Source organism: Bradysia coprophila (assembly GCF_014529535.1).
Source record: "Bradysia coprophila strain Holo2 chromosome IV unlocalized genomic scaffold, BU_Bcop_v1 contig_5, whole genome shotgun sequence".
NCBI classification, from domain to species: domain Eukaryota; kingdom Metazoa; phylum Arthropoda; class Insecta; order Diptera; family Sciaridae; genus Bradysia; species Bradysia coprophila.
In genome coordinates, this window is record NW_023503374.1 from 1,168,965 (window position 1) to 1,187,430 (window position 18,466).

The following is an 18,466-nucleotide window of genomic DNA, read 5'->3' on the forward strand; positions in this document are numbered from 1 at the left end:
AACAAACATAACATGACATCACAATGCCGAAATGTACTGGTTTCTAAAGTGCCTTAATTTAATGGCCACTCGATTTATTAGTCATAATTATTTTGTTGATTGATCATGTTAAACAATTAATGTAATCTTATCTCTCTAACTCCCAAAGCCAATATTATTTAATCGATTTGCGAGCAAAAATGCGACTCTCTTCTTCTTCTATTTTGTTGTTGTGATAACACGAACGAGATATAAGCAGCGACAATTTAATACTCTTTAAGAATATTATGCAGACGCTTAAAAAAATGTCTACTCATAAGCAATACTTATCGTTAATATATATTTTCCATGCTATGAATAATGAACGAAAACGTTTAATAAATTTCGTGCATTTCACGATAGCCCCTCTTTCTGACAAAAATAATATTTAATTATTCATAATAATTCATTGTTCATTACTCACTTTTTCATTATATATTTTCAACCCAGTCGTTATCGTTGGTTCACTGGGCATTTAATGACACTCTCAACCCATAATGTAACGGTTATAGCTTGTCGAACATGGTTAATATGGAAACAATCAATGCAATTTTTGTTCCACAACAAAAAAAAACGAAACGAAAATTATTGAATATGAGACTGAAATGATAAATTGATATACCACTACCGACGACGACGGCCGTGGATCAATTTTATATAACTTATCCTGTTGATCTCCTAGTAGGATTGATTAGAATCAGTGTGGTAGTAGTTACCGCAAAAGTTTGCTTTATCTACTGCAATGTCAAAATATTCATAATTGGTTACCAACCTTCGGTAACTTAATACGGTACATTTGAGCATGGTATTTATGAACTGTCAATTTACGCACGGATTATTTCGATATTTGTTTACGCATTAACAGTTTAAGTTTTTTATTGGGAATATGCTCCGCCCAGTGAGAAGTAAATGCAATGAGTTTAGCAGCTTTCCGCGATTTCACCAATTTTTCCATCAGCAGATGGCAATGTCTCAATGCAAACTATCCTACACTTGTTCATGGAAAGTCTTGCTGCTGTCTTGTGTAAGAGGCTAGCGGCAGCAACTGAAGATGGTCAGTCCACTCTGACCTGTGACCGCCGCTAGTTCTCGAGGTCGAAGCAGCTTTTCTTTTTTCTTTTTTGCCACTTTACGTGATGTTCGGGAAAGGGTAGAGCTCTAGCTCTGTTTGTCGTTCTAAATGATGTTTCTTCGAAGTTTGTTTCGTTGAAGTTCAATAAATGTGAAAAGGAGCCTGGTTTTGGTTTTCTGTGCACGGAAGTTCGGTTCTTGCAATTTGCGCCCCTGAGCTTTTCGTCTCAGGTTAAGCTAAATTGGTATTTCGGTATTTTGAGTGCAGATACCAGTATTTTCGGTATTTAAAAGTAGTCATGAATCATGATAATCGGTATCGGTATACATGATTGTGCCCAGGTGTGTTGATTTTTACATTACAGTAACTAGGTAGTAAATGAAGGTTTTGCGCACACAATATTTTTTCGAACTTGCTTCGCTCGTATCAAATGCGCAGAACAACCCCATTTACTACCTAGTTGTGAAAGTAGCTATTTTCTGTCGTATTATGATTTCGAAACATGAGTGAGTACTGAAAGAAAGAAACGCACCGACCGTTTTCTCACGTTTATTGTTTGCCATATTATCACGGTTCATGTAAAACAGAAATAGTACAAATGGATGAATTTTTCCGAAAATATGAACCGAATTTCAATTTAAATTAATTTTTTGGCAACAATTGTAAACAATTTACACGAAAATACATCACATGCCACACGGTGTAAACATAACAAAAAAATTTTATTTCTGTTCGTATAATGAAAAAGTTTGTTGTCTGAAAGAACAAACAACACTTTTTAATATGCGGAAAAAATTTTCGAGACCAATTGCAGAGAAATGTTCTAAAGCAATTTTCTGATAAAATTTTCCTCCTTTTTTTTCAAATATTTATCTTAATCCAACTGTTTGTTATGTTTTCGAATGTGGTATCATCTATTAAAGATGTCCGTTCGTTTTGTCTTGATTGTCAGATCTTCTCCTCTTTCCGCACATTATTTCATAAGTTAAGAGAAATTCCAATCATTTTGGTTCCGCAGAACCATTAAACGTACACGATCAACGCAAAGCTGAAATTAGATTTACGATAATTGCAAATTAGTTTTTCTTGAACTAAGTTTAATTAGTGGGAAATTGTTAAAAACAGTTCAATATATGTGGTGCTAATGTTTTTCTTTGAATTTTGATCAGCATTTTAATGGGCACATATTCATACCAGTAGTGCACGAGTTTATACATTTAGAATATTGATTATCGTTGTCGATCATTTAAACAGTCTTCGCTTACAATTCCATTGTTGCATATTCAAAATAACATGCACTAAGAGGATAATGCTCTTAGCACTTCTCTCCTTGAAGAAAGCATGGAATTGGAGTATGGTAGAGTACAAACATCATAAAAGACAAGTGCAACGAAATGCAAAATATTGTATTCATTCCAACAAAACCACTCGTTCAATTTTGCAGAAGGTTCTAACAATGGTCACACTAGTTACTCTTGAACGGTTCAGTTTAGCGTGCACAAAGCTGTTATTTATGACAAACAAGAGTCATGCATAACTGAATGTGAACACGCGAGCTGCAAGGCATAATTAGGCGATGCTATGAATGCGCCTGTTGCAAACAACACCGTTTGTGATGTAAGATGCGAAATTCTTTGGTGCTTTTTTTTCGAAAGTCACACAGTCAGACAGACACTTATGCACATAGGGAATGGGAAATGTCAGTAATTATTCATTCAATAAATTAAATGGGAGACCTGGTTAATTCGAAATTTAATTTCTCGAGACTGCGCAGCACTCGACCGAGGGAAACAATTAACATTTAATCGATTTAAAAAAAGATATTTTACGGAAATGAATTTTAAATTGCTGGAATAAAAAAAAACTAATGCTACACAAGCACCTGAGCGACCACCATTCCGTAGGAGTTACGTTTCTATGACATTTTGAAGCAACATAACTCCTGTATAGTTTTTGTTTTGTTTGCATTAAAATTTTCAAAAGATTTTCAGTAAAGTTTCTCTATGTCGAAAAATGTTTCTTTGCTTTTTATTGAAAAACTTTTAATAAAACAAAAATAGTTCTGTTATTCGAGACTCAGAGGTGTGTCTTTTACATTCTCAAAAACATTTAACGTCAATGAAGTGGTTACGTGTTCCGAATCAAAGCTCTACAGAATCTTTTTTCTTGTGTATAGCGAAATTAGATACGACGTGAGAACCGTCAAACGGAGCGCAACGAATGAATCGTCTGTCGGTTTTGAGACCGAATAATATCAATTAGTTTCTTGACTATTGATAAGAATAACCAAGTATATTAACCGTCCATTCTTCTTGCTATTCTTCTGTTCAAAGAAGAGCTTCTCTCTTATGGAAAATCTTCTACATCATATTACATCATATTATGGCGTCAACGATCACGAGTTGTCATCTAATTTCTATGTCTCCATATTTTCCATATATTTTTGACGTATCGTGATTTTTGCTAATAATGTTGCCAATTGGCACTGTAGGTGTAAGCTGGTAACACTATTAGTAAAGATCACAATACGTCAAAAAAAACATCGAAAAATTAGAAAAAAGTTGACAACTCATGATCTTTACTTTTTCATTAAAAATCGGCACCATCTACAGTGGAAGTGGCAGACAGTGCAGTTTTATCTTTTTTCTATTTTTCCAACGAAAGCTATTGGAACGATGTAAAACTTTATTTTTCACGCCCGAATTCGATGCCCCATTAACTAATAAACTTCGTTATCCATCTTCTTCCATAATAAAGTTCGCAACGTGTTTGACATAACTGGATGATAAATAACCGAATTTCGAGAAGGGAAATAATTTACTAAAACATTTCTCACTACAAAAAAATTACGTGAGGTCAAAGTGTCATATCATTTCTTTCCACTTTTCAATTGAGACAATATTCAACTAAAGTCATGTCGCCGGATGTATAATAATCCCTTCGAGAAACCAGAAATTTTTATTTTAACCGTAACGTTTAAGAATGCTTCATTATGCATATAATACACGGTATACGGACGACGGATGAATCATTATTATACACAACTTTCGTCGACTCATAACGATAAAACCCAAAGACAATGATGATGATTTGTTAACCCACTAACAAATAATTAAGACTAAGTGAAGACATAAAACAGTCAAGCGAAAAAAACATGCCCTGAATATTAATAGGTGGGTTGTCTCTTCAACACAAAATGTTATGCTGTGTGTTGTATGGTGTGTATTAGTATTGTTTTGTGACTTGGGTCGAAGTTTTGGTGTTATTAAAAGACCGAACGAAATATAAACTAAACCAAATGAAAAAAGTGTTTTCTTTTTCATAAATATGTCCAAAGACGTCGACGACGACGTTAGAAGGAAGGAAAAAAAAAATAGTCAAATAAATATTTCGTTGAAACAAACAAGATAATAAAGATTTCGAGAGGGAAAAAATTTTGTAGATGATTTCGGGTGGAGTTTTTTTTTGTCGGTGAAATATGATCTTATAGAAAATGGAAAACTGAAACTGGGTTATGTATGGATTTGTGGGGATAAAAGATTATTATTTTTTCTGGTAATATTTATGGCATTTCATGATGGCAGTTAAAATATCCGAACATCAAAACTGAATTATCGAGAACTTTGGAATAATAAAAACTAAACCGATTACAATTGCGATGTATTGAAAAAGCAAAACCAAAGGGAAATCCATGTGTCACTCCATTGATAATATCATTATTTTTGTTCCTTTTTTTACATAATAATAAATTCTGTTGAGTGTACTGTACACACTATGCATATTAACAGATATTTTACTCAGCTACCCTCGAAGCCGAACCACAATCTAACTGTTCTAAAACAACAGCTTGTTTTCATCTACCTCCCCAGAATACTTCTGGATGGCTAAGACTACTTCTTCGGTTTAATACACAAGTGAATATTATATGGAATTACTAGATGTGTACGTGAAAAATAGCTGAAAAGCTACTGCCAGCTTCAGTATTGATTTGACAAAGACAGAGAAAGAGCATGTTTCTCCGGCACACACAGCACACATAGAGAAAACTTTGACTTTTCTCTTAGTATTCTAACCCTAAGTTTTCTACATTTTGTATATTTTGTACGGCTGTGTATGCCCGACATTGTATAGATGTGCTATTATATAACATCATCCTCTAAAAGCAGCTTTTTTCAGAATCCCCAGAGAGCAGTAGAAAGACTGAACGAGGAATAACAGCATGTACCTAAATAAAAGGTTCGCAAAGTAAGGGTGAGGTATTATGTTCGATGTTGGCATTACTCTATATATGCGAGACTTAGGTGTGTTTATTCAACGTTATGTTCGGGGCCGGTTTCGCTGTTGTTCAATTTTAATGTAGTCTGCTTGTTTTCTGTGCTTTAAAACAATATGAATTCATTGGGATGTTGGCAATGTTCATATTTCTACATAGCGAAATATCCTTGTATAGTCGAACAGATTATATTGGGTGGGAAAAGTGAGGACAAAGCTATAAACACAAGAAATTTTACAGTCAACTAACTGTATCTTTGTACTTGGTTCGTTATTTATTTGTTCCAATTATTCGATGATTAGTATTGTATAACCTGGATGTTCGGCTGTTAAATTGCTGCTAGATTGTTTGGATAATAAACCAGGGACTAATTTTAAATATTTTGTTTGTTCAGAAACAAAACGTTTCAGTGCAGACATAAATGTGTCAAGTCAAACTAAAGATTTGTTACAACTACAAACCCATTCATTTTTTACTCCTTTCAACCGTTTTATATAAGGTAGTGGAACGTGATTGACGAAACGGTGCAAAAAAAATTGGAAAAATTCGAACCGCCGAAATTAGAAGTTTATTGTTATAGCAATCGTCCCAACTCAAACCGCAACCACCTACATAAACGAATATCGATAAATTTACTTCAGCATGAAATGATGTGATGAATTACTTCACCAGATTATTATCTGTGGCCGTTAAGGTAAAACGTGAAAATGTAACGTACCGAATCGATTGAATCACTCAATTTGATTTTGTGGTTAGGGGTTGGGGAACACATACAGATAAATAAGTAGCATGGTAGGCGTTGAATAGTTTCTCCGGTTGTATAGATCCTCATTGAAACTGTATGGTAGAACATGCACCATTACTCACCTTGTCAAAGCTCACATTGTTTTCTGATACATATCTGGCTATTGAATTGATTTCGTTATACGAATTTCAAGTGGGCGCTCAACTCACGCATTCCTCATATATATTTAATTAGTGTCCAATAATGCCTAGAATAATGGTATGTCTTGTCGTAAAGCGTTATGTTTGGCGATCAAATTGAGGGATCTAGTACAATCGATTACGACATATTGAAGGATTTCAATTTCAAGAGTCTGGAGACTTATCCGGTGTAAGGTTTCGTGTATATCGGTGGCGTGTAGTTCGATTATATTTTCAGTCGTTTGAACAAGCAAGGCTGGGTAAAAAATCGATGTGAGGTGAGATTATTTAATATTCATGGCCCTTTGTGTAACATTTTTATGACACATTGAACAGAACCGACTGGAAACGTTACACCAAAAACATGCAACACTAATACATGCCTGCAGCCAACCCTACTTGTAAATTTTCCTGTTTTTTTTTCTCTCTCTGTATTTTAAATATTATTTTGATCCGTGTTATGTATGCTCGAAAGGTTACATTATGCTTTTTTTATTGTATCAAAAGGAACACATTGCATAAAAATGTACAGGACGAATGAAGAATTTCTAATATTTTTCGTGCCAAAACTCGAGGCTGTCTAAACTTTTTTTATTTGTTTTTGTTTTTTTTTTCACGTTATTCTAGCTACCTAACGACACACGGGTACAAAAACCATAGATACATCTTGTTTTAAAAAAATATGGTAAAAAAATGGCAAAAAGGACTTCCGTATTCGCGTCAAGAGATGGAAACAAAATTTGAATTTTTTGTGGGTATTGTTACAATGTTACCAGGCTTGTCTCGCTACGGTGCGAGTATTTTTTTGTGATGTTGTAAAAATGTTTAGCGTAATAGTTGAGGGACTTGGGATTATGTTTTCGCTGGGATCTAGTTAGTTAGAGCGTTTATGCGGATTGAAAGAATAAATAAGGGATCATTCATAAAGTATAGTTTCCACTTAAAAAGAGGACTCCGTTTAGCCTCCGTCTACATGACAGTTGTAAAATAGAACAAAAGAACTGTCACGCAAACGGAGTGGAAATTGAATTTATTTCAATTTTTTACTCCGCTTACGTGACAGTTCCTTTGTTCAATTTTACAACTGTCATGTGGACGGAGGCTGAACGGAGTCCTCTTTTTAAGTGGAAACTATACTTAAATGACGTCCGCTTTCTCAGTGCTGCCAACAGAATTAAATCATTAATAATTCGGAAGATTCGGAAGTGTTCTAGATAGCCCAATGTATATTCTGTCCCCAAAATTAGGGGGTAGAACACATATTTGACTCACGAAAATATCTTATTATTTTTCAATAATTTAAAAATGCTGGCAGCACTGAACAAGCGGAAATCATTTATGAATGATTCCTAATATCTCTGAGCTCACAATCGCGCCCTCATCCAATAATCTCGTCGATATTATACTTCGACCATTAATTTTCGTTCGTTGAACAAACTTCGAATGAAAGCAAAAAAATGTTCATGAAGATAAACATAAGATAGTTACAACACAATAGCAAGTAGTTGCAGATCGCACTTAAAATCAGGAATTAAACATTTTGAATTATTTATAGTTGAAGAATCATGCTCAGATGTTCACTGTTCACTAAACCGTGATTCACACAGATCATTTCCGTCAAAGTATTCACACATTCAGCTCATACCGTGCGGAATGTTGTACATTTCGTACAAAGAAGCGTTCACCGCTCCTACGACACAAAAATAAAACTTTTAATTCTATAATTACCACTCGGTCATTATTTTTGGCCAAAGTAATTAAGTATTTTACTTAAAATAAAATTACAAAGAAAATATTTGAAAATACACACACACACCTTGCAGGTGCAGTCGTAATTAACGCATTTGTGCTTTCCTGTTTTTATTTTTGTGTTTTTTATAACAAAACGAGTGTAAGCATGTTAATGTTATGACTATAGTTTATTGAATTTCAAAAGAGCAAAGTCATATTGAGTAAAAGTACCGGCTGTAATATGAGAAGCTGGGTGGCTCTGCCGCCTTTTTTTGTGAAATGTGTACGATAATTAAAGTGATTGTTTCTAACTTCAAAAAGCTTTCAACTTAAACTGTTGGAATAAGTAGTAATCGCAAGGTACGATTCCGTTTTTATCAACTTGAAAACAATGCTCAAAAAAACCGTGCAAGCACAACAAGCCCAACCGTGTGGCCTAGATGTTATGTCAGCCCACATAGGATGATCAAGCAATAGAAAAAACGCTGAAATCCGGAACGCCTGTCTCTTACTCATTTCATGATTCGTCCATGTTAACGAAAAAAAACCTAAATTTACGTCAGAACCTGCAATCAAACAGTAAATATCTCTATTGATTGGTGATAGAACGAAATACCTGCGGTAATGCTACGATAAAAACACTATCTAATCATCGATTTTCAATGAAAATAAGAAAGAAAAAAAGCATAATGACTGTAATAATGACGACGACGAGACTCTGTGTGAAACCCCCGATTAAGTTCAATTCTAAGTATCCATGACACACATATTCAGAAAGAAGACACAAATTTATTGTGTTTGATGATGCGAATAGACACTGTCTAGCTTCGGTGCCAGAACCAAAAAGTTTCGTGTTTCATATTAAGCCAACAAGATAATTTATCAAAATCAAAAATTTTCGGTTTTCTTATCTATATTGTGTGGGAAGGAAAAGTTTTCTACTTCAATTGGCTAAAAGGCAAATACATAAACATAAAGCCGAACAATTAATTCGTGCCAAATGCGGTTATTAAAAATAGATCTGCCAGAATTTACGTTGGAAAATATTGATAAGACTTTTAATTGAACGAAAGTTAAACCGTAATTTATTGACGACAAAATGGTCCAACAAAAGCTTCTTTTTTACTCTCTTCCTGCTTTCAATTTCCTTATGGAAGGGTAAACATCGAAAGAGTATAAGTTGCTGTGAAAGAAAATAAATTGCTGAAATGATAAGACCGTTAGGTTCGGCTCAGTTCGAAGTGAAACACCATTTCCTGCTAATTAAACAACAACTAAACTAAGAAAATGTTCTCATCGATACATATTTTCAATTTTAATTAAAACTCGGAGCCTAAAATTACGCACCGTTTAAAAAGGAATATTTAATAAGCTACGGAAGGGTAATGAACTCTCCATTAGTTCTTCCAATTATCGACATTTGATTGACTATATCTATTACTGTTACAAGGTTTTTGGGTTAAAAAATATCGACCATATCGGCTGGGTGCGTTCTCCCACTTAGATTAGAGTCAATAAATATACAATTACGCTGATTTAGTTTCGACGACAGCACCGAAAGACATGAATGTCTAATAATATAAAATTGGAAATAAAACCGAAAAACCAACAGTCAAAAATATTTTGGGTATTGCAAATTATAGTCGAATCAAAAGGAAATTTACGAAAAATCCAACTGTGTGTACAATTCAGTGCTAGGTACTTGTCGCATTACCGAATTCTAAATATGGATGGAAATATGTTAAGCTTTTCGACTAAACCCATCAACGTTGTTGTCGTCTTTTTGTTTCATTTTATGGCGGTAGCTGGGTGATATTATTTTTGGTTTTTATTGAAAACATTTTGTGAAAAAAAATAAAACTTTTTTTTTATCGAGCTGTCACTAAAATAATTTGAAGGATTCGGTTATGGTTTTGATCAATTTTCCAAAGTTGGCAGAATTTTTTTTGCATAGCTTGGCACAAACACAACAAGGATTTACCGTTAAAAGCTTCTGAATAAATCTATAATACATATCCACCATGCACATCCATAACATATCGTATCAGCACACACACCCAAGTTAAACGTTCGAAGCAAAGCTCCGATTAAAGCGAATAAACTAATCAAATTAAAAGGAAACATAAAAAAAACTAGGCTGATTCAAGGTGGTATTAGCATTACGCGTGTAATAAACTCATTAATCATCCAAAAACGACCTTTTTTCCTCCAAATATTAATGAACCTCAATCAATATAAAACTATACAACCGGCAAAACATATGCTTCGTTCTGAACACAATATTTTTTTTACATTTTTTTAAACATTTAAAAGTGTGTATTACGAGAATCGAGAAAGGAAATTATATTTCGTTCAAAAATCTTAACTACCTCTACCTCTACCACAACAGCATTCACACGTATGTCGCACAATATCTCTCTCGTCTCGATACACCACACATTATTGAATGGAAAAATCGATATCATCATCCGAAAAACAAAAATTTATTACAAATTGTGTTTGGTACTACAATTTTACTTGACAACAAATAATTTATCAAACAATTATTGTCTTCATTTATTTATATATATATGATGATATTGTATAATATGAATTACGTGTGTGTTTCGTTTTCACCTGTAGTTTTGGCCTCGTGTATAAAATAGACTGAACCTTAATAGTGAACCAATAGTGAAAAATCGATATAATTTTCATTCCGAGTCATGTTGTTACAGATTAAACGAAAATAATACAAAAAAATCATTCTGACGTTGTATACAGTACAATTTAATAATTGCTCTTCAATATAGCAATTTTATGTGTGGTAGCCACACACATCGGACATTAATGGTGGTATAGAGAATTCAGATATTGTAAATAATTAATAATTAACAAGTTTGTATAACATCACAGCGACCTGATATACAATTATGGTTAACATTTTATCGAGAATATATTTGTTTTCTAGTTTCCCCGCATAAATTTCAATCGGCTGCACCAAGCAGAGCGTGCGAAACATTTCAGTTAATTGTGGTACAAAAGGAAATAATGATAAACCGAAGACGAAAAAGGTCGTTTGCACAGATTTTCACATCCATGTAATAAGGAAGTAAAGGGATTAATCGATTTTTTCTCGATTTTTGTCAAATATCCGAAGAAACTCTTATATTGGGCTTTAATCAATTTGGTATAATGAACATGAACCAAACTCACAAGCTATGGAAACTGTTATTTTGACAAGAGTGTAAACTGTACAGTTTGCATACCCGAGTCGAAGGCGAGGTATGTGGGTAACTCCAGGGTTAGTTGCGTTACAAATTTCGTGATTTCTGAGGCATAAATGGAGCTGTGTTGGCTATGTTTTGCGGTAACAAATCAGTCTATAAATTTTCTAATACTCAGGAGACCCAGTGCTTTCACGGGGAGATATGACCAAAAAGTGTTTGTTTGTATTCGACTTTCCAAGATATTCCCAATAAATCTCAAATGATTTCTGTAAACCTGTTTCCCTGTAGAAACGAACGCTACAATTCCACAATTGCACCAAATGACACGAAATTAAATTTTTAGAAGATTTTTGGTTCATTCTGCTTCGAAGTAAGGTGAAATCACCTCGACCCAAACGTTGCCAAAAATACATTTTTTCATATAAAAACTGAAGATCGGTGTCATTCGAAAGCTACAGCGTATGACTTCACGAGAAAAATAACTTTGGCTCGATCAAGTTAGTTGGGTGGGTGAAGTAGGTGAAATCAGCTTCCCAGTGGTGATAAGTGTCATCCTCGAATTTTGACTCGTCGATGTTATCTCGAAAAATTTTGTAACCATTTTTTTAAACGGTTTTGAGCCAAAGCAACATTTTCTGTGGGGCAACAACCACCAATTTCGAAAAACACTTTTATAGACATATCTCTCACAAATTTTGGGCTACCAACCTCATATTGGCCTTAAACTGCGCGTCTTGACCATAGCTTTACAGAAATCAGTTTACATTTGGTGAAAATATTTCGAAAAGTCACAAACGTGTAACGCAACTAACCGCTGACTTCTTTGATCACACAAGTCACACTTCGCAGACTAAAAATACTAAACGAATCAAGATAACAGTTCCCAAAACAAAAATATCACAAATTGATCTCGAATTACTTCATAGCATCCTTCACATGTACCAATAAAGTCCTTCGTGTGATCAACGCTAATGAACACTGTTTCTGAAAAGAATCTGTTTTTTCATTCATCTTATCCAGATGGAAATGCCGCTTGCATTTTGGGAACATTAGGGAAGAAGAAAATTGATGATTTTTATTTATTGTAATTTTTTTTATATGAAAAGATCGATTTTTTACTGGCTGCGCCACTATTGTGAGCAGTCTTTTTTGTCGCATCAATATAAATAAATAATGCAATTTATCCAGATCTTTCATAAAAATGCAAATCGTATTTTGGCTATTCAAACGACTAAAATCATAACAAAAACGAATTTTAAAAGGGCCATTTTATAAAGCTTAATATTCTCATGTATTTACATAGACAGTAACCCGAGACAGTAACCACAAAATTTTAACTGCTATAGAAAAGCGAAATACGCCAATATTATCTCCATACACATACCGATTTACTCGCCACCTCTACACAACTGTAGTGATGCTTGCTTTACACTTCATTCTGCCAAAAACCTAAGCAAATCTTAAATTCGAAAAAAAAATTCGGATGAAAAGGACCCCATTGTCGATAACGATGATGATGACAATGTAATAATAAATGTCCTCAAAGTCTCGTTTCTTTTTCTTCACTAAGCTTTGCATTGCCATGCTGACTTGACTATTCACAAGCAAATGGTGCGAAAGATATCAGATGTTATAATACACACCCCCACAGCACGACTAAAATATGGCGAAAAGAGGGTTTCGTTTAACATGAAAACATTTTTTTTAAAGTTCTTTTTTGTTGGGTTCAGATTCGGTATTACCATGCCGAGAGTAGTGTATATTATACGGATGAGACCAGTCACTATGTTTTTTGGCGTTTAGAAACCATTTTCGGTCAGAGGGCAAGAACCTCTACAGACACATAACTTTGTAGCTAAGCCGTTGTTGCTACATGCAGTTATTGTGTTATTCGTTTGAATCAGGGAATATCACACTCATTGTTTGAGTCGAATTTTATCATTTTAATAGCCATTAGTCTAGCAGTCTAATCTAGACTGAAAGTTTGGAAATTTGCGATTAACAAAAGGAGGTGATAGGTTATGGTACTTAAGTGGTGCCATTAAGTTCACTCGTACGGATCAGCCAAAAGCTTTTATTGTTTTCTCCATTTTCACATAATCACAAGTTTATTTACGTGAAGCCTATGAATGGCTGGTCTCGTGATTTTCGTTTCTATATGATCCTGGATCCATTAAATATTTCACAATTTTGAATTTTAATGCGAAAGCCTTTTGTAATGCCCCCAGCATTAGTATAAATATGTAATTGAGAAAAAAAAGAAGAGAATTTGCATAATAACAGGAGATCATGAATGGTTATGGTTAGATTGTTGAAAAGAATTTCTTTCACCGGAATTATTTAATTTTGTTAAAATATGCGAAATCTTCCGAGTTCTGTGTTCTCCATGCTTTCTCTACTCTTAAGAAAAGATTTATGGCGGCCTATCAGTAAGACGGTTAAGTGTTTTTTTTTTGTTTGAAAAGAAATGCTACGACAAAAGAGTGTTGAGTTAGGAAGGTAGGAATAGGAATACCACGGTGAAATTTTTAATATTTTTTTTGTTTAATTGTTACTCCTCCTGTCGAATCAATTATTTTGCCTAAAGTTTTTCAATTAAAACCCGACAGCAAACAATGTTTAATTAACAAAAAAACCATTCATATTTTTAGGTAATGGAACAATTGATTTTCCTGAATTCTTGACAATGATGGCACGCAAAATGAAAGACACTGACAGCGAAGAAGAAATTCGAGAGGCGTTCAGAGTGTTCGATAAGGATGGCAACGGTTTCATTTCCGCTGCCGAACTCCGCCATGTCATGACAAACCTCGGTGAGAAGTTAACAGACGAAGAAGTCGATGAAATGATTCGTGAGGCTGATATTGACGGTGATGGCCAGGTCAATTATGAAGGTAAGAGTCCATTTGATGTAATGACAAACAACAAAATATGTTGCAAATTATCTTTTAATGTGTCTTTTAACAACGTTTCTTCTATTGTACCGTTTTCACACTCATCTTATATGGTATTTTGATTGTACTTCATAGTTTTATGGCACTCCATGCTAACTAAAATTAAAAAAAAGTCAATTAAGCCTAGCGCTCGCTATCTCTAATGAACGGAACGACGAAATGCAAAAATACAATTTGCTACCACTCACGACTTCCGCAGTCATCCATTTCCGTACTATTTTTTTTGTAATGCAAAGCACACACATCGCAAAACAATTTCCTCAATTTACTTTTCCACACAATCTCCAACACCAAACCAGCGCACAACAACTGTGCCGCGAACTTTGACACTCTTTCCACACTCTAAACTAATTTTATGTAATTTTCATACATACCAACAAAAATCACCCGCGACCCGCGAATCTGTCGAATGTCTGTTTAAAATGTGCGACGGCGAAAGTTTTCGTTTCGAATTTATCGCTAGTAACGTTGTTATTCTTCAATTACAACTCAAAAAGATCAAAAAAAAAAATGATCCAACGTTATGGAATCTGAAAAAGAAAAGTCAAAGTAAATCTAAACTGAAAATTTCGATTGTTCATGTTTCTTGTTAAAATATCCTGGCTGTGCGCCAAATAATCTGGATTATAATTGTTTCTGTGCCACCTATTGATCAGATAATGTTTATATGAGTGTATTAGGTGGCGTCTCGTCATTTAAATTTTTTATTCCCGGTGAATGTGCGAAAAATGTCCGAATGATAGTGCGGGTATGAACGTCCAATAGTTACACTTTTGGGTAATCTCAAATTGAAAGATTGGATTATGTAGTTTATCCCGGGGTCAACATTTGTAGAATGGGTTCCCAAAAATTCCGATCGAGAATCTCGAGTTATTCGTAAAAAACCGAAAAAAATGAGTTCAAGTGCAAGCACTTTTTCGTTGTTCTACCAAAACCCGGATTTTCAAAATTTTTCTTAAATAATTATTTTTCCCTTGTTCTAGAGACCCTAAAGTATCCAAAACATGTTAAATAAAGAAAAAAAAAAATTACTTGTGAGAAATGAAGTTTCAAAGTCAAAATTTCGTGAAAAATTTGACCCGCGCGGATATAAATTTTGACTATGTGAAACTATTCCCATACATTGTGGACGTTAATACCCGCACTATGAAGGCGGGTGAGTTTACATCGTCGGTGTCGCATAGACACAATAAATTCGATTATTTTTTTGTTGTTTTCTCTTGGTTCAGTAATACGTGATCGAGATATTTTTCTAATGGAATCCAATGAATTTCAACGAAATTTTATTCAATATTGTATGTGTGTGGTCACGTGGAATATTTATTGCAAAGCGCTAAGTAACAACACTGAACTCTGGCTCCGTCTTTTAACAATTTTTTGTCTTGTGTGTATAGTATAGACGAATGAGAAACTCACCTAAATTCGTTCTCTTGTCTACGCAGAATTATCCTAATGAAATTCGAACTAAATGTTTAATTACATGAAAATATGTTTGGATATTCTCTTTAAATTCTCTTCTTTTTTTCCGTAATAACATTAAATTAGTGACGATAATTTAAGCACAACAACATGCATATATAGCAGCACAACACCGAGAGGCGAGCACACGTCGTATTATAATTTGATGTGATATTTCGTGTTGGTCACACACAGTGTTACCGTCGTGTGTCTTGTTTTTACGTTAATTATTAGGTGTGCTTTTGAATGAATTAGACGAATTTCTATGATTATTGCTATTAGTATCAATCTGTCCGTCAGCAAAATGGTAAAAATTTCGCTGATTAAATTTATTGATTTATTTACTGTCACGTATTTGCATTCCACGAAGCACTTCATGGTGTCGACGTGGTATTACGAATCATACCAGATATTTAGCATCGCCTGTCACAGTTGGATGTAATACTTATTGAAATTGGAAAATGAATTGGTATCACCTTTGTGTAGACCGTTAGTCAAGGCGTCTAAGTCTCTAGGGAGGTATTTAGTTGAGAAACAGTTTTCTGATTTGTTTGTCTCAAACAAAAGCTTATTTTTACGCCGACGTTCATATATACATTGATGTGTATCCAGGGAAGGTACGCACGGTCTAAAATATTTGTTTGTACTCGTCGATTCTACGAATGAAACCTTAAAACGATATTCCCTTACTCAATTTTGATAGTGTAAAAACTATCGAAAAGACTACTTTGGAACTTATTAGGCAGCCGCGACTGGTATTTTCTAGTACTAGTTAGTTGTTACAACCCTAGCTATTATAGAAAGGACTAATTGTGAAAATATTTTTCTACAACTAGTGCTTTCAAAATGTATGCGAATGTAAGTGAAAGTTATGAAAATTTTGTTAGAAAGCTACTTGTTTTGTCACGTCTATGATTTACTTTTGAAATGTGAGCTCATGCAGCACCTTTTTGAAATTAACTTTTGTATGTTTCGTCAAAATTGTTCTAATCTTTCTTCACGTGACACATGGATCACAATCACTAAATTAAATATAATTTTGCCTTATTTATCTTTTCAGAATGTTCCTTTATTTTCCTTTTCTAATATTTAATTTAAGTGCGTCAATGAATTTCAAAATTTGAGCAAAAAGAACCCGAAACAAAGGCCTTCCAAAAATGGTTTTTCTTGTGTAGAGACAGTTTGCACAAAATTTTTATTTATATTTCGTTAAGGAACTTCAATTTGCATAGCTAAACCATAATCGAATTTAGATCGAATCAGAAGAAGAATTTATTATAAATTTTTGACTTTATATTTTTCTTGTTCATTAACGGGCTTACATATTTCAAAAAGATGTACCTAAGCTTAATGAATGTACATACATTTATTGTGCGATGCAGTAAGTAATGTCCATTCAACAATGGTACACGCTTCTAGGGTGATAATCGATGTAATTATCCACAATTAATCATGATCACTTTGTCTGTTTATTGGGTGAGTCGCGAGCACCCAAGAAGACGAAGCATGTGCTGTTGCAGTATGTATGGGGGTTGGGGGTTGACATACCGTTAATGACATTTGAAACGTTTTGATCTTTAATAGATAGTTAAAGAACAAATTGACCAGCCGTGGACAACTTCTTAGAATATGTTAAGCAGTAGGTTGAATTTAAATATATTTTAGTGCACAACACAAAGCATAATTGAACGTTTTTTCTTGTTTTGTTTTCAAATTCTTTAAATCAATTTAGTTTTTATGTTGAAATTAGCATTCCATTTTTACAATCAATTAATTTTAACACATAAAACCGGCAACTTATGTACAATGCAAATTTTTAATTTTGGAGATAGAGATTTTCTTCTAAATTTATAATTTTCCAGACTTCCGGAATATGACGAGCAAGCTACTTTTAAAAGGCTCACAAATCAATTAAAAAAAATTCTGAAACGAAATAAAAACTCGAATTAATACATATTAACCGAGCAACACACACAAAACACGCAAAACTAATTTGAAAACTAAATTCATAGAATTATTTCGAATGCAGAGAGATTTGGATACTCTGCTGAAATTACACTCTACATTCAGGCGTTTCCTTTCTAAAAAATGCGATACAACAATTACCACCACAGATCTGTTAGCTGTCAATAAAAAATAGATTTACTTGTGGCAGTTTGACCACTTCTAACAAAAGTCAATGGTTTGCTGTCATTGGGTCAAACTGTCACAAAAAAAAACATTTTTTTTGTTGAAAGCTAACACAAATGTGGTGGTTATCGTCGTCTTACATTGTTCAAAAAAGTTTGTTGTAAGAAGATATCAGTCAAAATACAGTAATTAAAAGGCGCCCTGATGTAGGCTTTTATACAGAGCATTCATTCCTCTTAAAAACAAATCCAAAATGAAAAGAAATTTCGGTTGTGTGTATGTCGCAAATAGTAGAATTACATTTTTATTGAATACATAAATTAAGTATTCCTGATAGTGTTACAGTACCAATGCTTAGTTATCGTGCAAATTTATAGCAATAATAGCAATAAAATAAAGCGAAATTAATTGTAGTCTTCTATATTTTTGCCGAATGTTCAAAAATAATATATTTTTAACAGTAGTATTTGACACTGTAGTATAGCTATGCAGATTAAGATTAGAAATCGATAACTGACCAATGTAAAAAAATAAATCTAATTTATTGAGAAGGCCAATGTTTAAATTAATTGAAATTTAATGTTTTTATCATAACAACGAAAATTTATTTCCTTTTGGCTAAATAATAAACAACATTTTTTGAATTGCTAGTCAAATATTGTGCTTTATTAATTCGCCTCTGATCATTATGCGTCTTCCG

The 18,466-nt window shown here is 33.7% G+C and overlaps 1 protein-coding gene across 1 annotated transcript in view; it reads left to right on the forward strand.

Moving 5' to 3' along the window:
• LOC119071490 (calmodulin) overlaps nucleotides 1-18,466 on the forward strand; it is a 30,945-nt gene that overhangs the window by 9,842 nt on the left and 2,637 nt on the right. The window contains exon 3 of the mRNA XM_037176342.1: nucleotides 13,876-14,118. Within this exon, the coding sequence (XP_037032237.1) occupies nucleotides 13,876-14,118 (243 nt within the window). The remainder of the gene's footprint in view (nucleotides 1-13,875; nucleotides 14,119-18,466) is intronic.